Source organism: Solanum dulcamara, chromosome 8 (genome assembly GCF_947179165.1).
Source record: "Solanum dulcamara chromosome 8, daSolDulc1.2, whole genome shotgun sequence".
NCBI lineage: Eukaryota > Viridiplantae > Streptophyta > Magnoliopsida > Solanales > Solanaceae > Solanum > Solanum dulcamara.
Genome location: NC_077244.1, coordinates 1,115,668 through 1,143,534, shown reverse-complemented (window position 1 = coordinate 1,143,534; position 27,867 = coordinate 1,115,668). Strand labels below are relative to the sequence as shown.

The following is a 27,867-nucleotide window of genomic DNA, read 5'->3' as shown; positions in this document are numbered from 1 at the left end:
CACGGTCCGTGAACACCATTACAGATCGTGAACATCTCGCTTAGTCATCTCCCAACTTAAGGGGTCTTGGGGGTCAACTCCACGGAAGGGACTACGGTCTGTGATGCTCACCTCGAGTCGTGGTCCCTCTCGTGAACTTCTCCCTTACTTTCTGTTATTTATTCGACTCCTTTCCATGGGTCATGAAGACGAGTACAGTCCGTGATGGATCTCGTGGTCCTGATTTAGTGCAAATTTTCTGATCTTTTTAGAGTTAGTTTAGGCTAGGAACTTGAGGGGTGTTACATGTCGCCTTATGGCGCTCGGTCGATTGTTCTGAAAAAACTTAATGAGAACCTCCATAATGAGTTGGAGGAGCATGTCTTAGAGTCTCACCATTTTTTTACGACTTTTGCCATTTAGGGGTCATTTTATAGCAAGTAGGCGACTTTCGTAGTTTTTCGTATGTGTTAGCCCATGAGTATTGTTCCCTTATGGTTCTCAGTCGATTGTTCAGAAAAAACTTAATGAGAACCTCCATAATGAGTTGGGGAAGCATGTGGTAGATTCTCACCATTTTACAACTTTTTTTGCAATTTAGAGGCCAATTTTTAGGAATTAGGCGAGTCTCTTAATTTTTCGTGTGTGTTAGACATGAGTATTGTCGTCTTATGGCTTTAGGTTGATTGTTCTGAAAAACGTTAATGAGAACCTCTTTAATAAGCTGGGGGGGCATGTCTTAGAGTCTCACCATTTTTTTTTGGACTTATTTTGCCATTTACTTGGATCGAAAATATAACTGAAACAGTATACGTATAACTAACAATATATTTAAACTATTTGTATTAGTACAAGGAAACGTGGAAACTTTCTCCGTCTCTGATAGCCTCAAAAATTCCCCCTTTCTACAGAGACCTGGTTTTGTTTTCAGTGGCAGGAAGTGCAGATTATGCCACATAAATACAAATGATTGCACATAAAATTCTCTCATATTTGAAGTGAAATCTTTAGCAATTTCATTAATGGGGCAACAACAATCGAAAGATGAGTTACTGTATCAACAAGTCATTCAAGGAAATGTTGAATCTATCAAAGCTATTCACAATGATGGTGCAAGTCTTGAGGTATGTAATTTGCACCCATGTATCAAAATTTTCTTGAAATTTTTAGCTTTTTGTTGATACCCTTTTTGGTGAATTTGAAGAAGATTCAACTTTTGGGAGATGCCATGAGTAATTTTTGTCACTGGTGCAAGTCTTGAAGTATACAAATATACCCATGTACCCAATTTTCTTGAAATTCTTAGCTTTTTATCGACACCCTTTTTGGTGAATATGAAAAAGATTCAACTTTTAAGAGATACCTTTAGAAAAAAAATCTCTGGTTCCAGTCTTGAGGTGTATAAATTCACTCATGTATCAAAATTTTAGCTTTTTATCAACACCCTTTTTGGTGGATATGAAAAGGATTCAATTTTTAGGAGATGCCTTTAGAAAAAAAAAATCTCTGGTGCCAGTCTTGAGGTATATAAATTCACTCATATATCAAAATTTTAGCTTTTTATCAACATCCTTTTTGGTGAATATTGAAAAGATTCAATTTTTAGGAGATGCCTTCAGAAAAAAAAATCTCTGGTGCCAGTCTTGAGGTATATAAATTCACTCATGTATCAAAATTTTCTTGAAATTTTTAGCTTTTTATCTGTACCCTTTTTGGTAAATATGAAAAAGATTCAACCTTTAGAAGATTCCATAAGTAATTTTTGTCACTGTTGCAAGTCTTAAGGAATATATATTCACTTATGTACCACAATGTACTTGAAAATTCTAGCTTTGTATCAACACCCTTTTTGGTCTCAACTGGCAACTAAATGCTCCAAATCGTCCCCACTATATCTCGTGGACACCTAACGTTGACGTGACACATAAATTTTGGAGGTGTCTAGATGATCATTTTGTAAGTTGAAGTGTACAATTGACACAGTGGAGACAAGTTGAGATGTCTAGATATGCAATCTCAAAGTTGGAGTGTTTACTATCCAGTTGAGGCATAGTTTGAGTGTCTATTTATGTATATATGTCTTAAAAAAGGTAGCAATCTTTTGACTGGTTTAAGTATGGAGGTATACAAATTCACAAATGCACCGAATTTACTTGAAGCATTTTACTCTATATCAACACCCTTTCCATGAATATACAAAAAGATTTAGCTTTTAGGAGATGCTATAAGTATTCGTTTTACTGGTACAAGTTTGTAGGCACATCTGCACCCGATTTAATCGAAGAATATAACTCTGTAGCAATACCCTTTTGGCAAATATACAAAAAATTCAATTTTTAGGTTGTGTTATAAGTAATCTCTTTACTGGTGCAAGTATGTAGTATACAAGTTCTATGCACCGATTTACTTGTAAAGTTTAGCTCTACATCAACTCCTGTTTTGGTGAACATAAGAGAGATTTGGCTTTTAGGAGGGTATATAAGTTATCTGTATATACTAAATGTAATTTTTTGTGCCCCCATTGAATCAGTGGATCGACAAAGAAGGAAAGACACCATTGATTATAGCGTGCAGGAAGCCAAATGGCTTGAATGTTGCAAAAACTTTGCTTGAGCTCGGTGCTAATGTCAATGCTTACCGGCCAGGTGTGCCTTTCTCTGCCAATTGTAATCTTATAATTTTGGACTTGTCACTAGAGACGGTTCTAGAATTTTAAGTCAACAGGTTTGAAGGATCACGACCCTCAGTACTTTTTTGTAATAGGTGCTAACTTAGTAATCTGCTTTAATTATAACGATAATCATTAGTCCAAGTCCTTGCTTTCTTCAGGATATCATGCTGGGACTGCGCTACATCATGCAGCTAAGAGAGGTCTGGATGATACTGTGCAATTGCTTCTTTCCTATGGAGGTGCATATTTAGAGTTTTCCAAAGTGAATATGGTTTCTCCTTTTGTTCTATAGATGAATCCAGACTGCATTTGTGGATAATTTAGTACTCCTTCCATTCCAATTTATGTGACAATCTTTCCTTTTTAGTCAGTCCCAAAAAGATGACACCTTTCTGTATTTGATCCAATTTAACTTTAAAATGCTCATTATACCCCTAATTAGATGACTTATAGCCACACAAATATCGATGACTTATTTTAGACCATACTTTTTTCTTTCTTAAACTTTGTACCACTCAAACACCACCACATTAATTCACCATCACATAAATTGGAACGGAGGGAGTATCATTTTTGCATAGTTTTCATCTGCTGAATATATGTAGCTAATTTACTATGAAACTCATTTACTAGCAAACCCGTTGATCAAGAACGATGCTTGCCAAACTCCACTTGAAGTTGCTCGAGCAAAGGGTTTTAGCGATGTCGTCCGTACTATTGAGGTGTATTTGATATTAGTTTCAAGCTTTAATTACATTAACATTGAATGCACATGATTATTTGTATTTTCCTGCCTTTTCTTGACTTGGATTATATGTTTGCAAATTCATTTATCCTGGTTTTGCTTTCACTTTTAGAGACAAATCTGCATTTTCTCGGGCTGGATGAGGGAGTTCTATGGTCCAGGGTTTCTTGAAGCTTTAGCTCCTCAATTTTTATCTAGGAAGATGTCAGTATGATTCTAACTTGGCTTTTCGTATAAGCGCCCCTTGTTTGTGCTTTGAACTCTTCTCTATATAATGCTGCAAAGTTCAAAAAATTTATTCTGCCAAAGGCTGTTGAAATAGGCATATGTAAGCAGTCTCGTTCAACCTGTCTGGGACTAAGGTTATGTTTGGTGCGGAAATGTTTTCCAATTTTCTCCTGTTTGGTTGTCAAATTTGTTTGAAATTCTTTCTCTAGGAAAACAAGTTCCTTAAAATGAGGAAAATGACTTCCCTAGCGGAAAAAGGAAAAACAAGTTCCATAAATGACATCCAACACTAATTTTCTAATCCCCTGCCCCAACACACCCCACTCCCAAACCCCTAACCCTCACGTCAACCCAATAATGTTCTCCAGAATTATATACAAATGGTTTTGAGATTATATTTTCTGCATATTTACCAAACACCAGAAATTAGTAAGAAAAATACTTATTTTCCCAAAAAACATTTTCCTTTATACCAATCACATCCTAAGCGTAGTTGTTGCTGTTGTAAGCTGTCTTGTGTGCTTGCTGACAAATGGTTATAATTGCAGTTGGGTTGTACTCATACCTTGTGGTATAGCTGATCCTACGAAGCCTCTTAAATTAGAGCTGGCGATTTACTCATCGTTACAGGTAAATAAACGACTTATTGACCAACAATAGTTCTTTCTTTCACAAACTCTTCTAGCAATGTTGTGAGGTACCTCTCTTTTAGCTTGTACCATCTTTAGAGAATTTTTGAGATGACGTCTATCAAGCAAGGATTTCTGTGGATGGTTAATGAGTGATGTTCAAAACTCGAGGAGTAGGGTAGTTTTTGCTATGAGAGCTGGACCTAAACGTAGGTACATTGTATCTTTGTGAAGTTTGAGCAGAATCAATATATGAGCCAGCATGCCACTTTTACATAACCAATACTATAAACCTGTTTTTCATGTTCAAGTAGTATTTAACTCAGTATTGTTTCTTTTTTTCCAGGCGAAAATGAAAAAACTTGGGACTTACAATGTAAACTGAATCATAACTAATGAGAAAGCAATAATTTTACTGATGTATCTAACATCTTTTTCCGATGGAGTAATAATTTTATTGATTTTTTGGGAAAGACTCCTAGATTGTAAGTGGAAAGCAAAGAGTAGAGAATTAAGCAGTGTGTGAATATGAGCCTCTTGCTGTTAACCAAACAAAGCAATAAGCATTTTCAGTGTACTGGGTGTTCATACTGAGTAGGAAGAAACATTATTCTCTATCCTCAGTATATGCTGTGGTCGAATTATTTAACTGAAAAAAGCTATGTTGCTCGGACTCTACAAAAATGATGCTGCACCCTGGACGAATCCTTCAAAAATGCACTACTTTTGAAGGATCCGACACGCACCCATCAATATTTTGAAGAGTCAAAGCAACATAGGAAAAAAGTCCTTGTCCCTGTCCATCCCACTTGAAAAGTGTCCAGGTTTGTCAGTGAAATGTTCTGCTTATAGAATAGTGCACCGAGGTTTTGAAATTCGCCAACTTCCCAAGTGTCAAAGTTATCCTTCCTCTCTCTCTGTGCTTGGTTGAGACTTCAATGAAGCAACAACAACTACCGCTCAAAACCAAACTAGTTAGAGTTAGCTGACAATTCAATGAAGTACTCTTATAATCTGTGTCCCAATTTATGTGACACACTTTTCTTTTTAGTCAGTTCCAAAAAGAATAACACATTTCTTTATTTGACAAATGTTAATGACACTATCAATATTTAACCCATGTTTGGCCCCATTTATTTGGCAAAAAATCCACAAAGGTGTACTCTTCTATTTAAAAATTTATTTATTTCAAGGGTAGCTTTCGAACATTGCAAAGTCTTCTCATATTCCATATTTTTTAAACTTTGAGCCTAGTCAAACTATATCACATAAATTAGGACAGAGGAGTACTTTTTGTTCCTTCTATAAAATTGGCAGATTTACTGAAATGATGTTTTGTTGAACAGGATGCCCAGCCTCGTAATGTTATCGTCTTATGGAAGGCTATTGTTGAAGAGATAAGGTGGCAACGATCAGATCCTGTGCTGATAATTTTTGACAAGACCAGTAGTAATACTCTTTCTCTGAAATTACTTTCTGTAGGTGGTCTTGTTGAATGGAGAAAGCCTTTTATTCTTATCCACAATCATCAATGGGCAGTTAATTTACATGCCTCAAGAGAAATTCCTCTACAAGCTAAAGCTTTAATGCAGAATATATATTTTGTTAATTTTCAGTTTATTGGGTTTGAGGTACTGATGTGCTTACTCCATCAAATGGTCGTCATATATGCAGTCGCTGTAGAACTCTTTTTAGTACTGGACAATAATGTTACCTGATTAAAGGAAAAAACTCTTTTTAGTACTGGACAAGTGAGCACCTTCCAGATGTTGTTAAGTTGCAGGCCAAAAATAGAGCCAACAGATTTTATTTTATAGGATCAAATTGATATGTAGATGCTTGTGAAACTTCATGTTCAGGAGTAAACAAAGATGCGTGCTATTAGTCAAATGTGTAGGTTTCAGAATTTCGTCTCAAAACACAAATTCTGAATTGCACTTGTCTTACTTGCTAAGTTGCTCGGACTCGAGTGTGGATCTAGAGGTCGGATCCTTCATGGTCTAGTCTTAAGATTCAGGGGTACAGATCCAGGTACGGATAAGGATGTGGGGATTCGGCTAAAAATAATTTATCTAAAAATAGAGTTATATGTCTAAATTATGAGAGTGGAAAACTTACCAGGTATTCTAAGGAGAATCCCAGAAGGAGATAAAAGGAAAAGGAAAGGGAAAATAGCTATTCCATTTTCTTCAATTCATCTTAGCTTTTGTTTTGATTACAGAAACCATAGGTATCTCTCGAATTTTGCCGTCAAGTACCCAAAATCGGTTGACCAAATCCAGTATGGATCCCACACCCATACCCTTGTTGTGTCGACATGGGTACGGCACCGAAAGTGAAGAGTCTGAGCAACTTAGATTCCTTGATAAACTAATAGCTCTGATTTGTGTCTTAGGTAGCTATGCAGATTTACTTAATGCTAGAATGTAGAGTGGGTGAGTTTTTCTCCTAGAAGTAAAAAACTTTACTGGGACCAACAAGTGGACTTAGTTTACTTAAGTTATTTCATCGAAAAAACCTCTTATTTAATATTATTTCAGGTAAAGGCCTCTTTTCAGAATAGACTTTATAATAGTTCTTTGATTTTGCTTCTTTCATATCAGATGCTCGATATAAGTTTACATCAGTGAGCGACTCTGAGCAACAACAGCTTCAATTGTTGCACAGAGCATGTATTGCTGCAATTGAGGTAATTACCAACTCTGACCGAATCATACCTTTTTACCAATTCTGTATCTGTTGCTTGTTCATCAGATGAGTCTGTAACATGCGATATAAAACAAGTCATGTTTGAAATATGTGCATTGTGCTTTATTGCCTTATTTTCACTTGGATAAGAAAGGTAGACCAGTTAAAATTATATTTGCTAAACTTAGTCTTTGCTATTTTCTTAGTAGAAGCTGATGGCATGCAGTTTTATTGTAAAACTGCTGCATATGCTGGACATAGAAAGTGTGTATAATCGAAGAAATTAAGTTTAAAAGTGAAAGCTGGAGATAATGAAGATGACTACGGGTATAAAATACCAACTTCGAACTGATAAAATTGTCTTGTGTTTTTTCTTCTTTTTTTTTGTTCCAATTCAACTGTGAAATTGGAGCCGGAATATTTTTGGTTAAGAAAGAGGATATAGTGTTCTTGAATCATAAACTTGATGCTTTCGGAGCTGAATAAAACAGTGATCAACTAAATATCTAACATGGTACTGCGCGTAATATCAGCTGAATCTGTTTAAACATAGCATCATTCTCTTGTGTGGTTTCTTTTCCTGAGGTGCCATGCATGTTCTTTCATAGTCATAGTATTATTCTTGTAGTTGCTTGTGCTTCTATTTCTGTTACTATTTGTTGTTTCTCGTACTTCGATTATAGTATTATTATGTTGTAATTATTGTTCCTTTTTTTTCAGAATGTTTTGTCTTGCTATCTTTAGTATTTTGTTGTGGCTTCTTTACTTTTGTTATTTCTTTTCCTGAACTGCTTTGATATTCTTGTCCTTGAGTGAGGGTCTATCGAAAACAGCCTCTCTACCTCGCAAGGTAGGGGTAAGGTCTACATACACATTACCCTCCCTAGACTCCACTTGTGGATTACATTGGGTATGTTGTTGTTGTTGCTATACATGTTCTCTCTATATATTTATTTTAGGGAAAAGGTCCAAATCTACCCCTCTACTATACGAAATACCTTAATTTGACCATTTTATATACTTTGGAGCCATCCATATCCTTGTTGATAGCAAATTGTCTCATATTTTCTCTGGACTTTATACGAGGCGATTTGCTAATGACATGGGTATCCATGATCCCAAAGTATAATGGAGGGTAAAATTATGACACATCATATAGTAGGGGGGACTTTTGATCCTTTTCCGTTTATTTATGATGCACATAGAGGATAGAGTAGAAGCAACCTCCGGGGCTTTACCACATGTTAGTATTACAGGTCCTGCCTTCCCGCTTACCACAAAATACCCAAACCGCAGTGACACAATCTGAAACTGCTGCACAAGCAAAGGAACTAGCAATTGGAATCAATGCATCCATTGATTCTGCTAAAGAAAACAAGATTTTACATCATGATGGACAGAGCTCCGGAGTAAAAAATGAAAATGACTGGTGTAACAACACCGATGATTCTGCTCACAGCGGATGGGGTTCACTTGTCAGATCCGAGCCTAGATCTGAAATTACAAACCATGATTGGACAGATGACCGAACTAAGGTCCAAGAAAATGGATGGGGAAATACCGCAGATGTATCCAGTCAACGACGACAACAATCACTTTCTAAATCCACATCCTCTGAACTAAGCTGCAGCGGATGGATCGACGAGCCTGCTGTAGAAGAGTACAATGGATGGGACGTGCCCGAGCCTCGGCAGGGACGTAGAGATGCCTCAGCTGAAGTTCATTATCAAGGATGGGAAAACACTACAAAGGACAAAACAGAATCCTCGGGCCATGCACCTGAATTTAGGCCTTTTGTCTATCCAGTTGAAAACGCTGAAACTCGAAATCAGGGCAACGATCCTGCTTTTGATTTTGCTGCTCCTTCAGCTCCACCAGTGCCGGAAGAGGTTGAAGGCTTTCATTATCCGGTTATAGATCTTAGCCCATTGCACCTGTCGAATCCTCCTGTGGAGCAAAAAACAGCTTTTGTTACGACTCAAAAGGAAAACGCACATGAGCCTGCACTGTGTATAATATGTTGGGAAGCTTCTGTTGAAGGAGCCTGTGTACCTTGTGGTCACATGGTTGGCTGTATGCAGTGTTTGAACCAGATCAAATCCAAGAAAGGGGAATGCCCCGTTTGTAGAGTAAAAATCGACATGGTTATAAAGCTCTACTCTGTTTGAGAGGTAAATATATCGTTTACATTCCTTATTATCATGTCGTTCTTCTAGAATATCGAACCTAGATATCATAATAAACTACATTCGTGGGCAACGTAATCTTATGTCACTTCAAATTCATTCTTATGGTCCGTCTTAATTACTCATTTTTATGTTATAATACTTGCACTTTATCATTCTTCTCCATAGGTACAGTTTCAGTTGACTCGCTCACTAGCTAGTTTCGAATAATATACATTGTGGAATCTAATCAAGTATATTATTAGTTTGTTCATGCATAATTTAGGTAAACATTTGCCAGCTCAAGGTAAAGATACAACAACGTACCCAGTATAATCCCATAAGTGGGGTACGCAGACCTTACCCCTACTTTTGTAGGGTAGAAAGGTTGTTTCTGATAGATCCTCAGGTCAAGGTAAAGATCCCTTGTATAAACCCACAGTTATAGAAAACTTCTTTTACTTCCGCTATTCTTACACTTGTGAGTACTTCTTTGTACACACCTTTTTTGTGGCATTTACATATTTGTTGGTGATGATGAATGTACTTCAAGGGGTAAATATGACCTTGCATTAGACAAATTTTTTTGTTAAAGAACTCCTTTTATTATTTTGAATTCTTTTTATGGTGGAAGATAGAACTTGTTTTACTCATTCTCTTCATGTGTTTAGAGAGGAACATAAATTTATGTTCTTGAAGAGAAGGAACAGGAAACACTCCGATTTTGAAGGACAAAAATTAAAGATCAATCCATTTGAAGGGAAAAAATTAAAAACCAACTCATATGAAGGACAAACCATGCAATTAAATGCATATTCAACATCAATACTTGTGAATTCAATTAAACAAAGAGTACTAGAACAGATACACACGAAGGAAAGTGCCAAGATTGAGTTGAAAGAGTTTCCAGTCATGTATTTAACAGAATTCAAGCTTTACAATCTGCAAATTTACAGCAAATAACTGACATACAACAACGTATTATAAATGCTCGTTACCATTCGTGATATGGTGAACTTGGGGTTGCTAGTCTTCATCACTAAGAATAATCACATTTCTGACTGTCGATGAAGAACCCCGTGCAAGATGCTTCTTCAGAACTTTACTGGAAGAAGTTACAATATTTTCTCCAACAGCAGTATGCTGTGATACTTTTGGCAATAGAACTTTATTCTCATCATGAACTTTTTCTTTATTTGTCGTTGAACTTGGACCAACTGAAGGTGCAAAGAACACATTTACTTTGCTGTACTGTTGAACATCTGATGCTTGTCTAGAGGTTGAACGGTGAGATATACTCTCGGAGAGTTCCACATTTGGAATCACAGGTTTGTGCTTCATTGTTTCCATACCTACTTCCTTGCCAGCATCTTTAGAAACATCAGACACAGGCAATCCAAGTTTTTCTTTTGCCCTGTTATTAATTGCACCTACCTTTCGATCCAAATCTTCAACCATTATGTTCAACTCATCTATTTCATACCGTACAAGCAAATACTTCTCGCTCCAAGAACAAGCACATAGTTGCTTAGCATGAAGAAGACAAGTATATTTATGTGGTGAACATTTGCAGCCAATGGCAGAAAGGTATAGATCATAGAAGCATGTAACGCACTCCCGTTTGGTGGTAGCACAAAAGTCATCCTCCATCTTTCGCGATTCAAGAGAAGCACACAAATATTTCTGTATTCTCACTTCAGTGGCAACCCGTGTCTATCCAACACAAAATGAAACGATATATCATATTCTAAATAATATAACTAGTCAGTAATGCTTGCATCTCTTACGTGAGTTTTAAACTCAGACATGACATTAGCCCTTACTAAGGGCCCCTTAGCATAGTTAACTTCCTCAACCAGAGTAGGGACCAACAGAAGCTAAGTCTCAACCACCGGGTTAGGGATAGGGAGCTGCTAACAACAACACACCGAATGAAATCCCACAAGTGGGGTCTGGGGAGGGTAGAGTGTACACAAACCTTACCCCTATCTCATGGAGATAGAGAGGTTGTTTCCGAAAGACCCTCGGCTCAAGTGCAGCAAATCAAGTAGTTACGACAAGGGAAAATAACACTAAAGAAAACATGGCAACTAATAAGAAAGCAGTACAGAGCATGCAGAAAGGAATAGTATGCCTATCAAAAAGAGAGAATTACAAAAGACCCTGTTACTTTTGCCTAGTAATTTTTGAAGCATGAGTTATTGTTGAATGAGGTCAAACGACTAGAGAAGGGAAATGGTTGTGGATGATAGTAAAATTAGAAATACAGCATAACAAGAAAAGGAAGAAATGACAATGTCAAATGACACAAATAAGCAGCAGGCCAGTTAGAATTGAAGTTCAGGAATTTGGAATGGTTGCTAATGTAGAAGTCATGAACAATAGAGGCTTACCTTAAGTGCTTTTGTTAAATAACCATAGTTCCGACAGACTCTTCTCCATTTTGAATTATCAAAAGAATTCTTGTTTCGTAGTGCAAGTTCTCCTAAAGCCCTAATTGCTTCTGCGGCTGCTTCAAGCAACAGTTTATCATGGGAGATTGATGTCTTTCTGTCCTGATCACGGTACAGTTCCACAGCGTTCTGACCATGTGGTAACCAGTCAAAGGGAGCAAAATTTACTGCTTCATAACAATTAAATCCACTATCAAACTCTGCATGGTATGCTCCGGGAAGTATGAGAACAAACTCCTTCGGATTTTGCACACAACGATAAACAGGTATACCCTCTGAAGTCAATATAGAAGGAGAGAATTGTGTGGCCTGCATTGAATATGAAGGTTGATCGATCAAATGGGAGGTAATAGACAAACTTTTCCTCTTTGGCGTGCAAAATATGACAAAATCAAGTGTATTATAGTTCTATCTCTTCTGAAACAAAAAGGAAATTTTAGACTGTCCTTTCAGACTTGGAGGTACAGGAAACAATGACTACGAGTCAGAAGTCTCCAATAATTGTATTCTTCTTTCCTACTCTATTATGATGACAAGAATTTATCCACTGAAAGAATAAAATTCCAAAGTTAAGAGGACAAGAATACTGAATAAAGGATTTAAAATTCATTGTTTCAAGCAACAAATGACAGTTTCCAATAGCAGTTTCCAATAGCACTAACTCATCGCCCCAACATATGCCCAGACAGTAAGTGATGTAACAAAAGACATGGATGAATGTTGTTAGACACATACACATGAAGCACTTAGCAACGTATGGCCTTCCAGGTTGTATAACTCGTCACACCTCAAACTTTCCTTAGCAGTTCATACTTCCTTCTTGGGATATTACAAGTGGAAAAATACAGCTGAAGTGCATCTGTTTCCATTTTAAGAAAGAGAAGGAATGCAAAGAAAATAGAAGAAATCATGCCTCCAGAATGCATTAATTAGGGATAGTAGTGGAAGAGGTTGGAGGTAACAGATGAAGAAAATATTGTGTAACGGGTGAGAAGTAAGTTGGATGGGGACTACATCTAATCAAAGTTAGAATTTAGAAATTTGAATACTTCAAGAAAATTAAAGCAGACAAAATCATCACGCTTGCAATACAAATTGCCAAGAGAACTATTATTTCATCATCGCACCAAATGCTTCCTCATTTTTTATAAGGCAAATCAAATAATTCCTCATTCTTTTTTTGGAGGTCCTCAGTTTCATAAGTAATTGTAATTTTTCATGTATATACAAATAGGAGAGTTCATTTTATTAGTAAACTGAAAAAAGGAACCAGCTGAACATTCATCCCTTTCTTTCCAGTAACAGGCATTTCCTAATCAAAACAATGAAAAATAACTTCACTGATTTGAAACTCACAAGGTTGTGAAGCAAACAAGGATGTGCTGACAACTGTGGCAGATGCTTCTTGACAGCTTCCTCAAACTTGCAACGGTAACTCCCGGGAACCGCATAAAATATTCTCGGAGCACCAAAATGTACGTAGGATAGCAAATATAAGTGGTGCTCTTCAATTCTCTAATGGAGGATGGAAAGAAGAAAATATAGGCAATTAATCAATCAAAAAGAAAATGCTAACAAATGAACGTATGCTCATTAGTAATTTCTCCTCACAAGAGATATTTCCCCAAGAATGATGATGCCCCACCCCAAAAAATAAAGACGAAAGAGAATACGCCCAATAATAATTTGAATTAAAAGAACAAAAGTCCTTCCGTAAATCTTACCCAGTAATTAGACGATAAACACATTCCGATGGAGAGCCGGGGAAGCAAAATAGAGGAACTGTTACAACTCTCAAAACGGAGAAGAGAATCTTGAAGCTTAGGGGTATTATTCAAGTTCCAACCCGATTCCACATATTGTGGACATGCAGTTACATCCCGTGGATTGGTTTTAAGTGGAAAACCACTTTGGCTTGCACTAGTTTCCGTACTATTCCCATGGAGCACCTAATAAACCAAATTGACAACGAAAAATAAGGAAAAATGATGGAAGGAGAAAGAGTTTGATGGATCCCTAGAAAAGAAAATTGCAATTCCAGAGAAAAACCTCAATTTCTTCAGTTGGATTCTCTATAATCCTCCAGTATTCCCCTTCAATATCAGGAATAGATGGTTCTGACAGCATTGGAATCGCATCTGAATTAGAGTTTGAAGCTGTGATCTGATCTTCCTTGACAAAGTACTGCCTCTTGAAATGATCAGCGTAATTCTTGAAAGATTTCAGCTTAAACTTTGGCCCACTTTCGAATTCAAAGTGTTTATTACAACAACTAAATTCTTTAAGTTCCACGCTGTGTCCAAAATCTGCCTTCATACTTGGGATTTTCTGCTGTCTATTATTCGCCTTCTTATGGGCTCCCTCAAGCCTTTTCTTTAAAAACAGACTCTGGAGGTCACTAATACGCTGGATATGAGTGTCGACTCCACACCTCGTGTCCTCTTCTTCAATGCGGCAAGGTGGTTTCCAGGAAGAGGGAGGAACAATACGGCATACTCCATACTGCTTGACATGCGGAAGGATGCTTGCAACATACTTGAGAGTATCTTTAAACTCCTACATTAGATTTAACTTCATGAAAGCAGCATCTGGCAGGGTACCTGGTCATGATGCAATACAGGACATATACCAGCCTGAAAGAAAGATGGGAGTGTCAAGGAATACCTCTTCAGTAGGATGGAGTACAAGAGCCTCATCAAGTGAAGGGATCTGTGCCGATTCCGGACGACTTCTTGCAATAACCTTTTGAAAAAGCATACCAGAAACATTATAAGCTCAATGGAAACTGGAAAAAAAAGAAGACGGATGATCGCAATTAACTTTTGGGTAGAAAACATTTAATCCTTGCCTTGAAACCAAACAGTATACAATATTAAGGAAGAATGAACCTTCTGGCAGTTCTGACAAATGGAACATCCTCGGATAACTCCTTTGGGAAGATAAGCACGTGAAGACGAACTCTGAAAAATAAATTGAAACCAGAGACAATCAAATGACCAAACCATTATTTCTAACTAGCAGTGCCACATGCCAACAATTACACAGAGAAACAGTAGATGCTGCCACATTCTTTGACCAGCCACTACAAGAGAAGATGCAGCGGATAGGCCTCAGGCTCAATAGATCAATGGACAAGCCCTTAGCTTTCAAGTAATGCACGAGACAATCAAATGAAAAAAGGAATACCCGTACAAAAACAGAAAAGAAAATCATCCTTGACCAATACTCAAGCGCACTTGCCAAAATATATGTTTTGATAAGGCCCATTAACACAGTTCCAGTGTTCCATGTTGATTGAAGGAATTGATTATTGTCTCCTTATATGGTTTTGGACAACCTTCACCTAATGGGCTGCCATTTTATGTTTGACTTAGGTTCAAAGTTCATTTTCTTAACATGGTATCAAAGCCAGACATCCTCTTGCTGATTTGTTGGGCATCATATTATGTCATCCATGCTCCAAATGGCCATGGTTAGGAACACATGGGAATGTTGGAGTCTCACATAGGTTGAGGGAATGGGATGTTGTCTTGTTATATGGTCTTGGTCTCTTGGACAATTCTCTATCTAATAAACTTGCTTTTCGAGGTAGAGCTAGGCACAAAGTACATTTTCTTAACAAGCACATATTATTAGGATTTCAGAGTGGTTAGTACCTCTCATTTCATAACCAGAAAAGAGCTAACTTAATACTACAAGCTTTTGAGGAACGTAGGTGGATAGTATGGGCGACAAGGGCTGAACATCCAGAGACACTATGATTCAGATTTAAGGTTAGTTCCACATATATACACTTTCACATTAACTACTATCTACATATTCTAATTACCTTATTGACAAGTAAAGGAGCAAAAGAATTCACCATATGGCCCCTCCCCTGTACAGTGCGGGGCAAATGGAGAATAAAAACTTATCAGTTGATACAACTTTTCTCTTGATAAATCAAAAAGAAAGTTCATAAATGTGCGAGAAGATGATGCCTGGGTTAATAGGTACAAATGCTCAGTTGTAGAGCTCCCAAAAAGCTATCCACCCCTTTAGATATCCTCCTGATCTTTTCTCTCCATCATCCAAAAAAATGCATAATTATGCTATTTCCCAAACTTTCTTCCTTTTCTTTCTTTATTTTGCTTAACTTCCATGTTTCAAAGGCATATTCAGCCCCAACTGATGTACCATCTCCGTGGACACTATGTTATCCAAACTCCCAGCATCAATGATTATCTTTGCACTGGCCAATTCCTACATAGATTTTGAATACAGCCTTCTGTCTTCTCCTCCTTTCTGCTGACGTTGACTCACGTTGCCACGCAATCTAACTACAGCGAAACTGTCTCCTCTCCTAAGCTTGAGAACCCCAGCTCAAGGGTAGTACCCATGATATATTGAACACGGTATAAGCTCCAACTCGACTGCATTGAGATAATGAAGAAACATCAGATTAGGGACCTCCCCTTCTTTCTAGCGCATACAACAGTAATTCAGGTTTATACAAACCCCCTCCTTTCTAAATAGTGTGTCCTAAAGATGATGTCTCACACAGCATAATATGCAAAGGAAACCACTTTTTAGTTCTGACTTACAAACATATTTCTCCATATAGGTTCTATTCCTCCTCTATAATCCAAATACCTATAGCAAGATTGCACTGCAAAGCAATCACGTTTTGCACCTGGGCCTTAACATACCATCCTGTCCTGCCCTTGCCATACCACTTGGTCATAAATTCTTGAAGAAATTTTCCATTTCTTCTTACTTCCAATCACATGTCAGTTGACACAGCGTTCTTTTTGATAACCATGGTGTACGGGCCAGCTTGTGCGCACCTCGACTAATTCCATAGGATATTTGCCACCTCCTGCTAGTAACAGGTACCTGATAACTCTGTCCACTAAAGCAAGGACGGTTGAGAAGAAATCACCCAGTGTTTTTGTTTGTTAACAGTGTTCTTCTTGTTCCAAGAACACAAGATGCATATGGTCAACAGGAATAATCCTCGGTGAAGCACAAAAATAGTATCCCTATGTTTATCTCATCCTGTCCAACCAGAAGCATCAGCTATGGTCTTCACTCTTTTTTACCTGCCTTCTCAATAAACACCACAAAGGGAATTCTTTTACAGCAGTATAAATATTGAAGGTGACACAACCTCAAAACTTATAGTTTAATCAATTTAATTGAAATCTGTCATTTATTTGTTTATACTACGTATGGAAATAAAAAAAAGGATTTATGAGATAAATCTATGACAATCTTACTGACCTTATCAGCTTCACATTCAGAATCCTCTTCCATGTGATCAACATGATCATCAAGTATCCAAGGCCTACGCCTAACAGAACTCTTAAGCTTTCCTGTGTTAATAATTGTTGAAGTAGAAGCAACCTGGATAGGACCTTGCTCAGACTCATTCCCAACAGCCTCAGAGTTACAGGCTTCCTCATTATTTTCTACCCTCTGTAGTGTGAAGGACGCTAGTGATTCAAAACCAGGTGGAACTGAAAACTTTCTCCTGTCGTCACTTTCACCTTGTAATCTGGTGCGCTTGGCCCCCATTAGCACTGAGACTAAATAGCACTGGGGAAAAAAGGGAAAGTATTAGTGGACATAAATGTGACATAGACTTACTTTGCCTTCTAACATTAAGGAAGAAAATAACCAAATACAAGCATACTTCATCAATGTCCATGTAAGTTGTACCTCTAAACTTCACCTTTATATCTCTGTCAAGTACAATCAGACATCCGTATGTGAGCACTTCAGAACTGTCCTGCAACAAGAGAACACAGATTAATGGGTAAATATTAGCCAAATATGACATATAGTCAAAGATAAAATAATCTGTATACAGATACGAAAGACTAAAGTAACAAAAAACGAATTTGGTCGTGCCTGGTATTTTAAAATTTAAGGTCAATAAAACAAGGTATGGATGAATTTTAAACAAGTTCTTCATAAAATTCTTTTTTTAAAATTGCAGACAAAAATCTTGTTAATAAGAGAACACCAAAAGTAAGGGGAAAAAGGGATACACAACAGAAAGAACCTAATCCGATCTTCTTTTTTTGACTGGTAAGTATATTGAGATAAACAGCAAAGCGCTGAGAAGGTTCTCTGTAGGCACAAATCAGATATCCCCCATGCAAAAACAAAAAGAGGGCAACCTATCTATACAGGAATATATTCCTGTAGTGAATTGATGATATCGAACATACTTTTCATCCTTTACATCCTGTAAGTTGCACCAAAAAGCCATAAGCTAAAGACATTTGTACAGAGACAGCTTTCCCTTCAAATACCAAGCATTTCTTTCCGTCCACAGAACCCAACAGATACAAGTCGGCACTGTAACCCACAGACTTCTTGCTGGTTTCCTAATCCCACTTTTGCCCCAAACAGTCAGCAGGTTTGGGGAAGTAATAAAATAGAAAGCACCAAGTAATTGGACCATAAAAGGTGATGGTTGTTGTGTATCCATTTTGCCCTATTCAGGTTCATTTCACTATTTTTTACTAAATTCCCAAAAAGAATGATGTGGGCATCAAATCCACCCGCCTTACTCAGTTCTTAGAAGTATCACAAACTAGCACAAACCCATTTCCTATTTCAGCACAATGGCAAAGAACAAATAGAAATACACACATTTATGACAAAAAAATCAAAGCTTGAACCCAAAACTTGCAACTGTAAGTAAGACATATATGAAGCAGTAAAATATGTTGAAGCAACTAGAAATTTGACTGTAAAAGGTAATAGTTTTCCCAAGAAGTCAGCTATATGAATCCTGGGTATCCATTTTCATTCCTTGATACTAAATTCCTAAAAAGAATGATGTGGACATTAATCCACCCAACTTAATCAGTTCTTAGAAGTGTCACAATTCACAAACTAGCACAAACCCATTTCATATTCCAGCACAATAACAAAGAACAGATAGAAACACACACATTTATGACACAGCTATTGTCCATGTAAAAATCGAAGCTTAAATCATAACTTGCAACTGTAATTAAGACAGTATCAAGCAGTAAGAGAATGAAAATACACAGAGTTGGGTATCCATTTTGCTTTATTCGGGTCCATTTCATTATTTGTTAATAAATTCCCCCCCAAAAAATAGAATGACATGGACATCAAATCCACCCAAACTAGCACAAACCCATTTCATATTTCAGAAAAATGACAAAGAATAAACAGAAATACACAACTAAAAATCGAATCTTGAATCAAAACTTGCAGGACGTTACCTTGGAAGTAAGACGATAAAAAAGTGATGGTAGTTTTGGAGTTACAGGGTCATAAGGGTATCAACAGAAAATGGAGAAAAGGGTTTGTTACAGAGAAGAAAACTCATAAACCTAGTACTTAAACAAAACTTGAAGGGATCAACTATGGAGGATTATTTTATTTTATTTTCAAGATTCTTCTTCCCCAAAATTCAACTGAAATAATCTGAGTTTTTTAGCCAAAATTGTCACTTGTATGGAAGTATGTTTATTTTGACCCTTCAAATATAATAACTCAGTATATTTAGTCACTTAAGTTTGCTAATATGGATCACTTTTGGTCCAAGTAACTAAATAGACTTAAAACACCAACAGTGCCAAATGTCGATATTTTTCGGTCACTCCGAGAGTCGATCGAGTTGGACTTCAATGAGGGTACTAAATGAAAAAAAATTGATATAGTTACATTTAATATAAGTGGTCTTAAATTTTTGGTCACACTTATTTCATGTGCAAACTTTCAAAATAAAAAGTCAAAAGTGTTGTCCATGAGCCAAAACTTGTTAAAAGTGAAATTAAAAAATTAATATCACTTGATGGCATTCAATATTATATTTAAATTTAATCTACACTTCATCTCCTTTTCCAAACTACGAATAACTTAGGTCGTGCTCCAAAAACTTAGCATATACAATATAAATTTAAATGTAAGTTTGTGAGGTATATTAAAACATTTTGTCACATTATTAGATTACAATTTACATGTCACATTTTGTAAAAGACAACAATTGATTAAAAATGACTTGAGAAGCCAATGAATTGTATCTTAATATTTTATTCTTCTTTCTATTGGTGGTGGCTGAACATTAGACTATGAAAAGGTAAGATCATCTTAAATGTCTGATCTCCGGCACCTAAAACATTTGTAGGCGTTACACACAAAAAACTGGCAAATCGTTTAATTCCTATTGCGACGCCAATAAAATGCTCTTAAACTCCTCTAATGTGTCGTCGGGGCTACTAGAGTCGTTCTTTATGTCGTTACAGACTCTATTAGGGAAGAATCCAAGAAAATTCGACCCGGACCTTCGGCACCCAAAAAAATTGTGGGCTAACACACATGAAAAACTGGCAAAATCGCCTAATTCCTATTGCGTCGCCAATAAAATGATCTTAAACCCCTCTAAAGCGCCACCGGGGCTACTGGAGTCATTTCCCAGGTCGTTACGGACCCTACTATGGAAGAATCCAAGAAAATTCAACCCGTACCCCCGGCACCTAAAAAATCAGTTCGCTAACACACACGAAAAACTAGCAAAATCGCCTAATTTTTGTTATGTCGCTAATAAAATGCTTCTAAAACCCTCTAATGCTCCGCTGGGGCAACAAGAGTCGTTCCCCAGGTCGTTAAGGACGCTACTATGGAAGAATTAAAGAAAATTTGATCTAGACCCCCAACACCTATAAAATCCATGGGCTAACACAAACAAAAAACTGGTAAAATCGCCTAATCCAGTTGCGTCACCAATAAAATGCTCCTAAATTCCTCTAATGCACTACCAGGGCTACTGGAGTCGTTCCCTAGGTTGTTACAGACGCTACTATGGAAGAATCCAAGAAAATCCGACCCATACCCCCGACACCTAAAAGATCAGTGGGCTAACACACACGAAAAATTGGCAATTCGACTAATTCCTATTGCGTTGCCAATAAAAAGCTCCTAAACCCTTCTAAGCGCCGTCGGAGCTACTGGAGTCATTCCTCAGGTCGTTACGGATGCTACTATAGAAGAATCCAAGAAAATTAGATCCGGACCCCCGGCACCTAACACACACGAAAAACTAGCAAAATCTCTTAATTCCTATTGGATCGCAAATAAAATACTCCTAAACTCCTCTAAAGCGCCACCGGGGCTACTGCAGTCATTCCCTAGGTCGTTACAGAAGCTACTATGGAAGAATCTAAGAAAATTCAACCCGGACCCCTGGCACCTGAAAAATCCGTGGGCTAACACCCATGAAAAACTGGCAAAATCGCCTAATTCCTATTGTGTCGCCAATAAAATGCTCATAAACCCTCTAATGAGCTGCCGGGTCTACTAGAGTCGTTCCCCAGGTCATTACAGATGCAATTATAGAATAATCCAAGAAAATTCGATCCGGACCCCCGGCACCTAAAAAATTTGTGGGCTAACACACACGAAACACTTACAAAATCGCCTAATTTCTCTTGCGTCGCTAATAAAATGCTCCTAAACCCCTCTAATGCACCATCGGGGCTACTAGAGTCATTCTCCAAGTCATTACGGATGCAATTATAGAATAATCCAAGAAAATTCAACCCGTACCCTCGGCACCTAAAAAATTTGTGGGCTAACACAAACGAAAAACTTGCAAAATCGCCTAATTCCTGTTGCGTCGCTAATAAAATGCTCCTAAACCCCTCTAATGCGCAGTCGAGGCTACTGGAGTCGTTCCCCAGATCATTACGGACACTACTATAGAAGAATCCAAGAAATAATTCGACCCAAACCCCTGGCACCTAAAAAATTCATGGTCTAAAACACACAAAAAATAGGCAAAATCGCCTAATTCTAGTTGTGTCGCCAATAAAATGCTCCTAAATTCCTCTAATGCACCACCAGGGCTACTAGAGTCGTACCTAGGTCGTTACGGACGCTACTATGGAAGAATCCAAGAAAATTCGACTCGGATCCCCGGCACCTAAAAAATCAGTGGGCTAATACACACGAAAAACTGGCAAAATCGACTAATTTCTATTGCGTCGCCAATAAAATGCTTCTAAACCCTTATAAAGCACCGTCGAAGCTACTAGAGTCATTCCCCAGGTCATTACGGATGCTACTATAGTAGAATCTAAGAAAATTATACCCGTACCCCCGGCACCTAAAAAATCTGTTGGCTAACACATACGAAAAACTGGCAAAATCTCCTGATACTTGTTGTGTCGCTAATAAAATGTTCATAAACCCCTCTATTGCGCCGCTGGGGCTACTGGAGTCGTTCCCTAGGTCGTTACGAACACTACTATGGAAGAATCCAAGAAAATTCGACCCGGACCCCGGCACCTAAAAAATATGTGGGCTAACACACATGAAAAACTGGCTAAATCGCCTAATTCCTGTTGTGTCACTAATAAAATGCTGCTAAACCGCTCTAATGCGCCTCCGGGGCTACTAGAGTCATTCCCTAGGTCGTTACAGACGCTACTATGGAAGAATCCAAGAAAATTCCACCCAAACCCCAGCACCTAAAAATTTTGGGGACTAACACACAAAAAGCTAGCTAAATCATCTAATTCCAGTTGTGTCGCCAATAAAATGCTCCTAAACCCCTATTATGCTCCTCTAGGGCTACTGGAGTCGTTTCTTAGGTCGTTTCAGATGCCACTATGAAAGAATACAAAAGAATTCGACCCGGACCCCCGGCACCTAAAAAATCAATGGGCTAACACACACGAAAATCTGGCAAAATTGTCTAATTCCTATTACATCGTCAATAAAATGCTCCTAAACCCCTCTAAAGTGCCACCGGGGTTACTAGAGTCATTCCCCAGGTCGTTACGGATACTACTATGGAAGAATCCAGGAAAATTCAACCCGGACCCCCGGTACCTAAAAAATCTGTGGGCTAACACACACGAAAAACTAGCAAAATTGCGTAATTCCTGTTTGTCGCTAATAAAATGCTTCTAAAACCCTCTGATGCTCCGCCGGGGCAACAGGAGTCGTTCCCAGGTCGTTAAGGACGCTAATATGAAAGAATTCAAGAAAATTGGACCCAGACCCCAGGCATCGAAAATATCCATGGGCTAACACATACAAAAAACTGGCAAAATCACCTAATCTAGTTGTGTCGCCAATAAAATGCTCCTAAATTCCTCTAATGTACCGCCAAGGCTACTGGAGTCGTTCCCTAGGTTGTTACATACGCTACTATGGAAGAATCCAAGAAAATTCGACCCGGACCCCCGACACCCAAAAAATCCATGGGCTAACACACACGAAAAATTGGAAAAATCGCCTAATTCCTATTGCGTCGACAATTAAATGCTTCTAAACCTCTCTAAAGCACCGCCAGGGCTACTAGAGTCGTTCTTTATGTCGTTACAGACTCTATTAGGGAAGAATCCAAGAAAATTCGACCCGGACCTTCGGCACCCAAAAAAATTGTGGGCTAACACACATGAAAAACTGGCAAAATCGCCTAATTCCTATTGCGTCGCCAATAAAATGATCTTAAACCCCTCTAAAGCGCCACCGGGGCTACTGGAGTCATTTCCCAGGTCGTTACGGACCCTACTATGGAAGAATCTTACAAAATTAGACCCGGATTCCAAGCACTTTAAAATTCGTAGGCTAACACACACGAAAAATAGGCAAAATCTCCTAATTCCTATTGGATCGCCAATAAAATACTCCTAAACCACTCTAAAGCGCCACCGGGGCTACTGCAGTCGTTCCCCAGGTCATTACAAAAGATACTATGGAAGAGTCTAAGAAAATTCGATCCAAACCCCTGGCATCTGAAAAGATACTATGGAAGAATCTAAGAAAATTCGATCCAAACCCCTGGCATCTGAAAAATCCGTGGGCGTTCACCTACGAAAAACTGACAAAATCGCCTAATAACTATTGCGTCGCTAATAAAATTCTCATAAACCCTTTAATGTATCGCTGGGGCTACTAGAGTCGTTCCCCAGGTCATTACGGATGAAACTATAGAATAATCTAAGAAAATTCGACCTGGACCCCCGGCACCTAAAATATTCGTGGGCTAACACACAAAAAAACTGGTAAAATCGCTTAATTCATATTGCATCTCCAATAAAATAGTCCTAAATTCCTCTAATTCTCTGTCAGTGCTACTCAAGTCGTTTCCTAGATCATTACGGATGCTACTATGGAAGAATCCAATAAAAATCGACCCGGACCCCTGACACCTAAAAATTCATGGGCTAACACACATAAAAAACTGGGAAAATCGACTAATTCCTATTACATCATCAATAAAATACTCCTAAACCCCTCTAATGCACCGCCAGGGCTATTGGAGTCGTTCCCTAGTTCGTTACGGATGGTATTATGGAAGAATCCAAGAAAATTCAATCCGGACCCCCGACACCTAAAAAATCTGTAAGCAAACACACACAAAAAATGGCATAATCGTCTAATTCCTATTGCATCGCAAATAAAATGCTAAATTCCCGTCGGGGCTGCTGTAGTCATTCCCCAGGTCATTACAGACGCTATTATAAAAGAATCAAGGAATATTCGACCCAGTTCTCTGGCACCTAAAAAATCCGTGCGTTAACACACATGAAAAACTGGCATAATCGCCTTCGCCAACAAAATGCTCCTAAACCCCTCTAAAGCCCCATCGAAGCTACAGGAGTCGTTCCCCAGGTCTTTATGAACGCTACTATGGAAGAATTCAATAAAATTCGACCAAGACCCCCTGCACCTAAAATATTCGTGTGCTAACACACACGAAAAACTAGCAAAATCGCCTAATTCCTATTTCATCGGCAATAAAATGCTCCCAAATCCCTCTTAAGCGCCTCCGAGGCTACTGGAGTCGATCCCCAGGTCATTACAGACTCTACTATGGAAGATTCCAAGAAAATACGAACCAGACCCCCGGCACCTAAAAATTCCATGGGCTAACACACACGAAAAACTGGAAAAATCAACTAATTTTTATTGCGTCGCCAATAAAATGCTCCTTAACCCCTCTAATGTGACATCGGGGCTACTGGAATCGTTCCATAGGTCGTTACAGATGCTACTATTGAAGATTCCAAGAAAATTTGACCCTCGGCACCTAAAAAATACGTGGGCTAACACACATGAAAAACTGGCATAATCGCCTAATTCCTATTGCGTCTCTAATAAAATGCTCCTAAACCCCTTTAAAGCGCCATCAAGGCTATTTGAGTCATTCCCCAGGTCGTTACAGACGCTACTATGGAAGAATCCAATAAAATTTGCACGGACCCCCGGCACCTAAAATATCCATAGGCTAACACATATGAAAAACTGGCAAAATCGCCTAATTTCAATTGTGTCGCCAATAAAATGCACCTAAACCCCTTTAAAGTGCCGCCGGGGCTACTGGAGTCGTCCCCAAGTTGTTACAAACGGTATTATGGAAGAGTCCATGAAAATTCAACTCGGACCCCCGGCACCTATAAAATCCATAGGCTAACACATATGAAAAACTGGCAAGATCGACTAATTCCTATTGCGTCGCCAATAACATGCTCCTAAACCCCTCTAATGTGCCGCCGGGGCTACTGGAGTCATTCCCAAAGTTATTAAGAACGGTACTATGGAAGAATCAAAGAAAATTCAACCCGGACCCCCGGCACCTAAAACATTTGTGGGCTAACACACTCGAAAAATTGGCAAAATTGCCTAATTCCTATTGCGTCGCCAATAAAATGCTCCTAAACCCCTTTAGGGCACTGCCGGGGCTACTAGAGTCATTCTCCAGGTCGTTATGGACGCTACTACGGAAGAATCCAAGAAAATTCGACCCAGACCCCTACACCTAAAAAATCCATGGGCTAACACATGAAAAACTGGCAAAATTGACTAATTTCTATTGCTTCGCCAATAAAATGCTCTTAAACCACTTTAATGCACCGTTGGGGCTACTAGAGTCATTCCCTAGGTTGTTGCGGACACTATTATGGAAAAATCTAAGAAAATTCGACTAAAACCCCCGAAACCTATAAAATCTGTGGGCTAACACATATGAAAAACTGGCATAATCGCCTAATTTCTATTGCGTCGTCAATAAAATGCTCCTAAACCCCTTTAAAGCCCCGAGGGGCTACTGGAGTAATCCCCAGATTGTTATGGACACAATTATGGAAGAATCTAAAAAAATTCGGCCTAGAAACCCGATACCTAAAAAATCTGTGGGCTAACACACACGAAAAACTGGCAAAATCATCTAATTCCTATTGCATCGCTAATAAAATGCTCTTAAACCCCTTTATAGTGCCGCCGGTGTCATGACCTAACCTCGTAGGCCGTGACTGGGGTCCGACCTGGACCCCCGTATATGTAACTTTCAAATATAACCAAACTAAACTATGGGTAATGTGATAAAACACCCCAAAACCCCAATGGGTCAAAATTTTTCATGTTCATGTAGCCTCTTTCATTTGTATCGTATCATGAAAGAGAATGCAAGCCGACAAGGCTGCCATAACGTAAAACATTTACAACGTGCCGTATAGACACAACTGAAATAAACTCATGAACAACCCACACATACATGTCTACATACCTCTAAGAATAGTACGGTAACATATGGCGGGACAGGGCCCCCGCCGTACCCCTGAATAAATAAATACATATATACACTGGAGGACCAGTACAAAAAAAATCTAGGCTCCGGAATAGTGGAGCACCTCCAATCATAGGTGAGCGAAAATCCTGAGTTGGCGGATCTCTGAACTGAACATCTGTATCTGCGGGCATGAAATGCAGCCCCCCGAAGAAAGGAGGGTCAGTACGATACATGTACTGAGTATATAAGCATATATAACTGAGATAACAACTGAAACAGAGATGCAGAAAATCAAGTATAACAGTTAATAAAGCACTATACCTGCATCTTATAAAGTAAAGGCATACATACTATCATCACGTACTGTACTCGTCCTGTTCAGGGACCTAGTGTAACAATTATACATTATATTATCATGAGCACATATATATCAATAGCGTTGTGGGACGTACAGCCCGATCCACGTATATAGCAAGTACCTACCAAGGAATGACAGCCCGATCCATATGTCACATGATGATGCCGAGGTACGATGGCCCGATCCGTACATAGCAAGATATGCCGAGGTACGTTGGGCCCGATCCATATATATCATAATGCATATACGTGTACGTAAAACTATGTAAAATATCAAACATCCCACATATATCATCATAAAGCATGTTTAAGAGCCCCTAGGTATAGGAGCTTACACATTCCATCACTATTCAGCCTATAGAAGGCTCGAGGGTCATAGTTCAATTACTTTAAGACCCTTATCATTCAAGAGTGAGTACAAGTCATGAGTCACATCCAGAGCCTTTAAATGGAACTGTCTCTAACTCATATCAAACATCGTTTCACTTATATTAAGCCATTTCAAGAAAAGGAAGGGATAGGCTTCACGTGTATTACTTTTTATCACATAAAAGGCTTACAAGACCATAACTCAACCATCGCGGGAGTTCTAACATCAATAAGTGAATAAGATTAATGAATCATGCTCGGGATTCTAAGAATGGGACTATCTCCACATTACATATACCAACTACTTATGGCTAAGACATGCCAAAAGAAAAGAAGATAAGCTTTACATACTTATGCCAAAAGAAAGCTTCACATACCTCGTATAGACTTCTCTCAAACACGTCCACGTCGTTGTCCTCCAAACCTATTTAATATGGAAGAAATACAAGTATCAACAACCTTAACTTTTCAATGCCCTCAGTTGCACCTTAGTATTCATGGAACCTATTTCCTTATTCGTCTCCTCGACTAGTTCTTTAATTAGTTAAGGCGTTAATGAAAATTAGGCAGCACCTCCCCTATAAAGTGCCCTATCCGAATTTCCAATTACATCCCTAATCACTAAAGCCAACCAAACACAACACCCTGCAGCATATATACACATAAAACATGGCGACATCACACAACACAAGCTCCAACCAACCTGCTGAAAATTACGACACCAAAATAGGGTTTCTAGTCTTTATTTCACAAAGCCTTTATTTATACGAAATGAGGGGTCGTGTGGCTTCTACCAGAAGCACCCACACCTCTTTTAGAACACCTTTAGGCCCTGCAAAAAAAAACCACACACCTGCAGCGGTACACCACAAGCACAACACTTTACTTCGACGACAATTCAACTATAGCAACTCCAATTTAGTTTTTTCAAACGTCAAGCATTTACACGAAGTTCGTACACTTCCAGCAGCATAAAAGATGTATAATACACCCTATAACAATACCATAAACTTCAAATTAAAAGGAAAGACCTTA

General features: G+C 38.4%; 2 protein-coding genes across 12 annotated transcripts; one reads left to right on the top strand and one right to left on the bottom strand.

The window, feature by feature from the left end:
• The first annotated feature begins 811 nt into the window (after window positions 1–811).
• Window positions 812–9,278, top strand: LOC129899552 (putative E3 ubiquitin-protein ligase XBAT35). Its single transcript, XM_055974555.1, has 9 exons — window positions 812–1,103; window positions 2,510–2,624; window positions 2,809–2,889; window positions 3,284–3,372; window positions 3,508–3,599; window positions 4,172–4,253; window positions 5,599–5,701; window positions 6,856–6,941; window positions 8,197–9,278. Exons 1-9 carry the CDS (start codon window positions 1,002–1,004, stop codon window positions 9,106–9,108), a joined length of 1,662 nt encoding a protein of 553 aa, XP_055830530.1. The 5' UTR covers window positions 812–1,001; the 3' UTR covers window positions 9,109–9,278.
• Window positions 9,279–9,890: 612 nt separating this feature from the next.
• LOC129898953 (putative lysine-specific demethylase JMJ16) lies at window positions 9,891–18,995 on the bottom strand. 11 transcript variants are annotated; one of them, XM_055973667.1, is made up of 10 exons: window positions 18,806–18,995; window positions 17,233–17,328; window positions 16,821–17,135; window positions 14,447–14,518; window positions 14,223–14,300; window positions 13,608–14,114; window positions 13,283–13,507; window positions 12,915–13,073; window positions 11,499–11,867; window positions 9,891–10,818 (listed from the first exon to the last, which is right to left on the bottom strand). In XM_055973667.1, the coding sequence occupies exons 2-10, from the start codon at window positions 17,245–17,247 to the stop codon at window positions 10,132–10,134; spliced, it is 2,427 nt and encodes an 808-aa protein (XP_055829642.1). In that variant the 5' UTR covers window positions 17,248–17,328; window positions 18,806–18,995; the 3' UTR covers window positions 9,891–10,131. The 11 variants fall into 11 exon arrangements, with proteins under 11 accessions (XP_055829642.1, XP_055829644.1, XP_055829647.1 ...); XM_055973669.1 differs by having other exon boundaries at window positions 17,259–17,328; XM_055973672.1 differs by having other exon boundaries at window positions 17,272–17,328.
• Between the last annotated feature and the right edge of the window lie 8,872 nt (window positions 18,996–27,867).

What these genes read in the sequence shown, in the direction of transcription:
- LOC129899552 (XM_055974555.1), top strand. Translation starts at nt 1,002, where the DNA reads ATGGGGCAACAACAATCGAAAGATGAGTTACTGTATCAACAAGTCATT. An exon ending in ATGATGGTGCAAGTCTTGAG is followed by an intron (nt 1,104 to 2,509) that starts GTATGTAATTTG and finishes CCATTGAATCAG; the next exon opens with TGGATCGACAAAGAAGGAAA. An exon ending in ATGTCGTCCGTACTATTGAG is followed by an intron (nt 3,373 to 3,507) that starts GTGTATTTGATA and finishes TTTCACTTTTAG; the next exon opens with AGACAAATCTGCATTTTCTC.
- LOC129898953 (XM_055973667.1), bottom strand. An exon ending in TTTGTCAGAACTGCCAGAAG is followed by an intron (nt 14,301 to 14,446) that starts GTTCATTCTTCC and finishes CTTTTTCAAAAG; the next exon opens with GTTATTGCAAGAAGTCGTCC. An exon ending in ATCCAACTGAAGAAATTGAG is followed by an intron (nt 13,508 to 13,607) that starts GTTTTTCTCTGG and finishes TTGGTTTATTAG; the next exon opens with GTGCTCCATGGGAATAGTAC.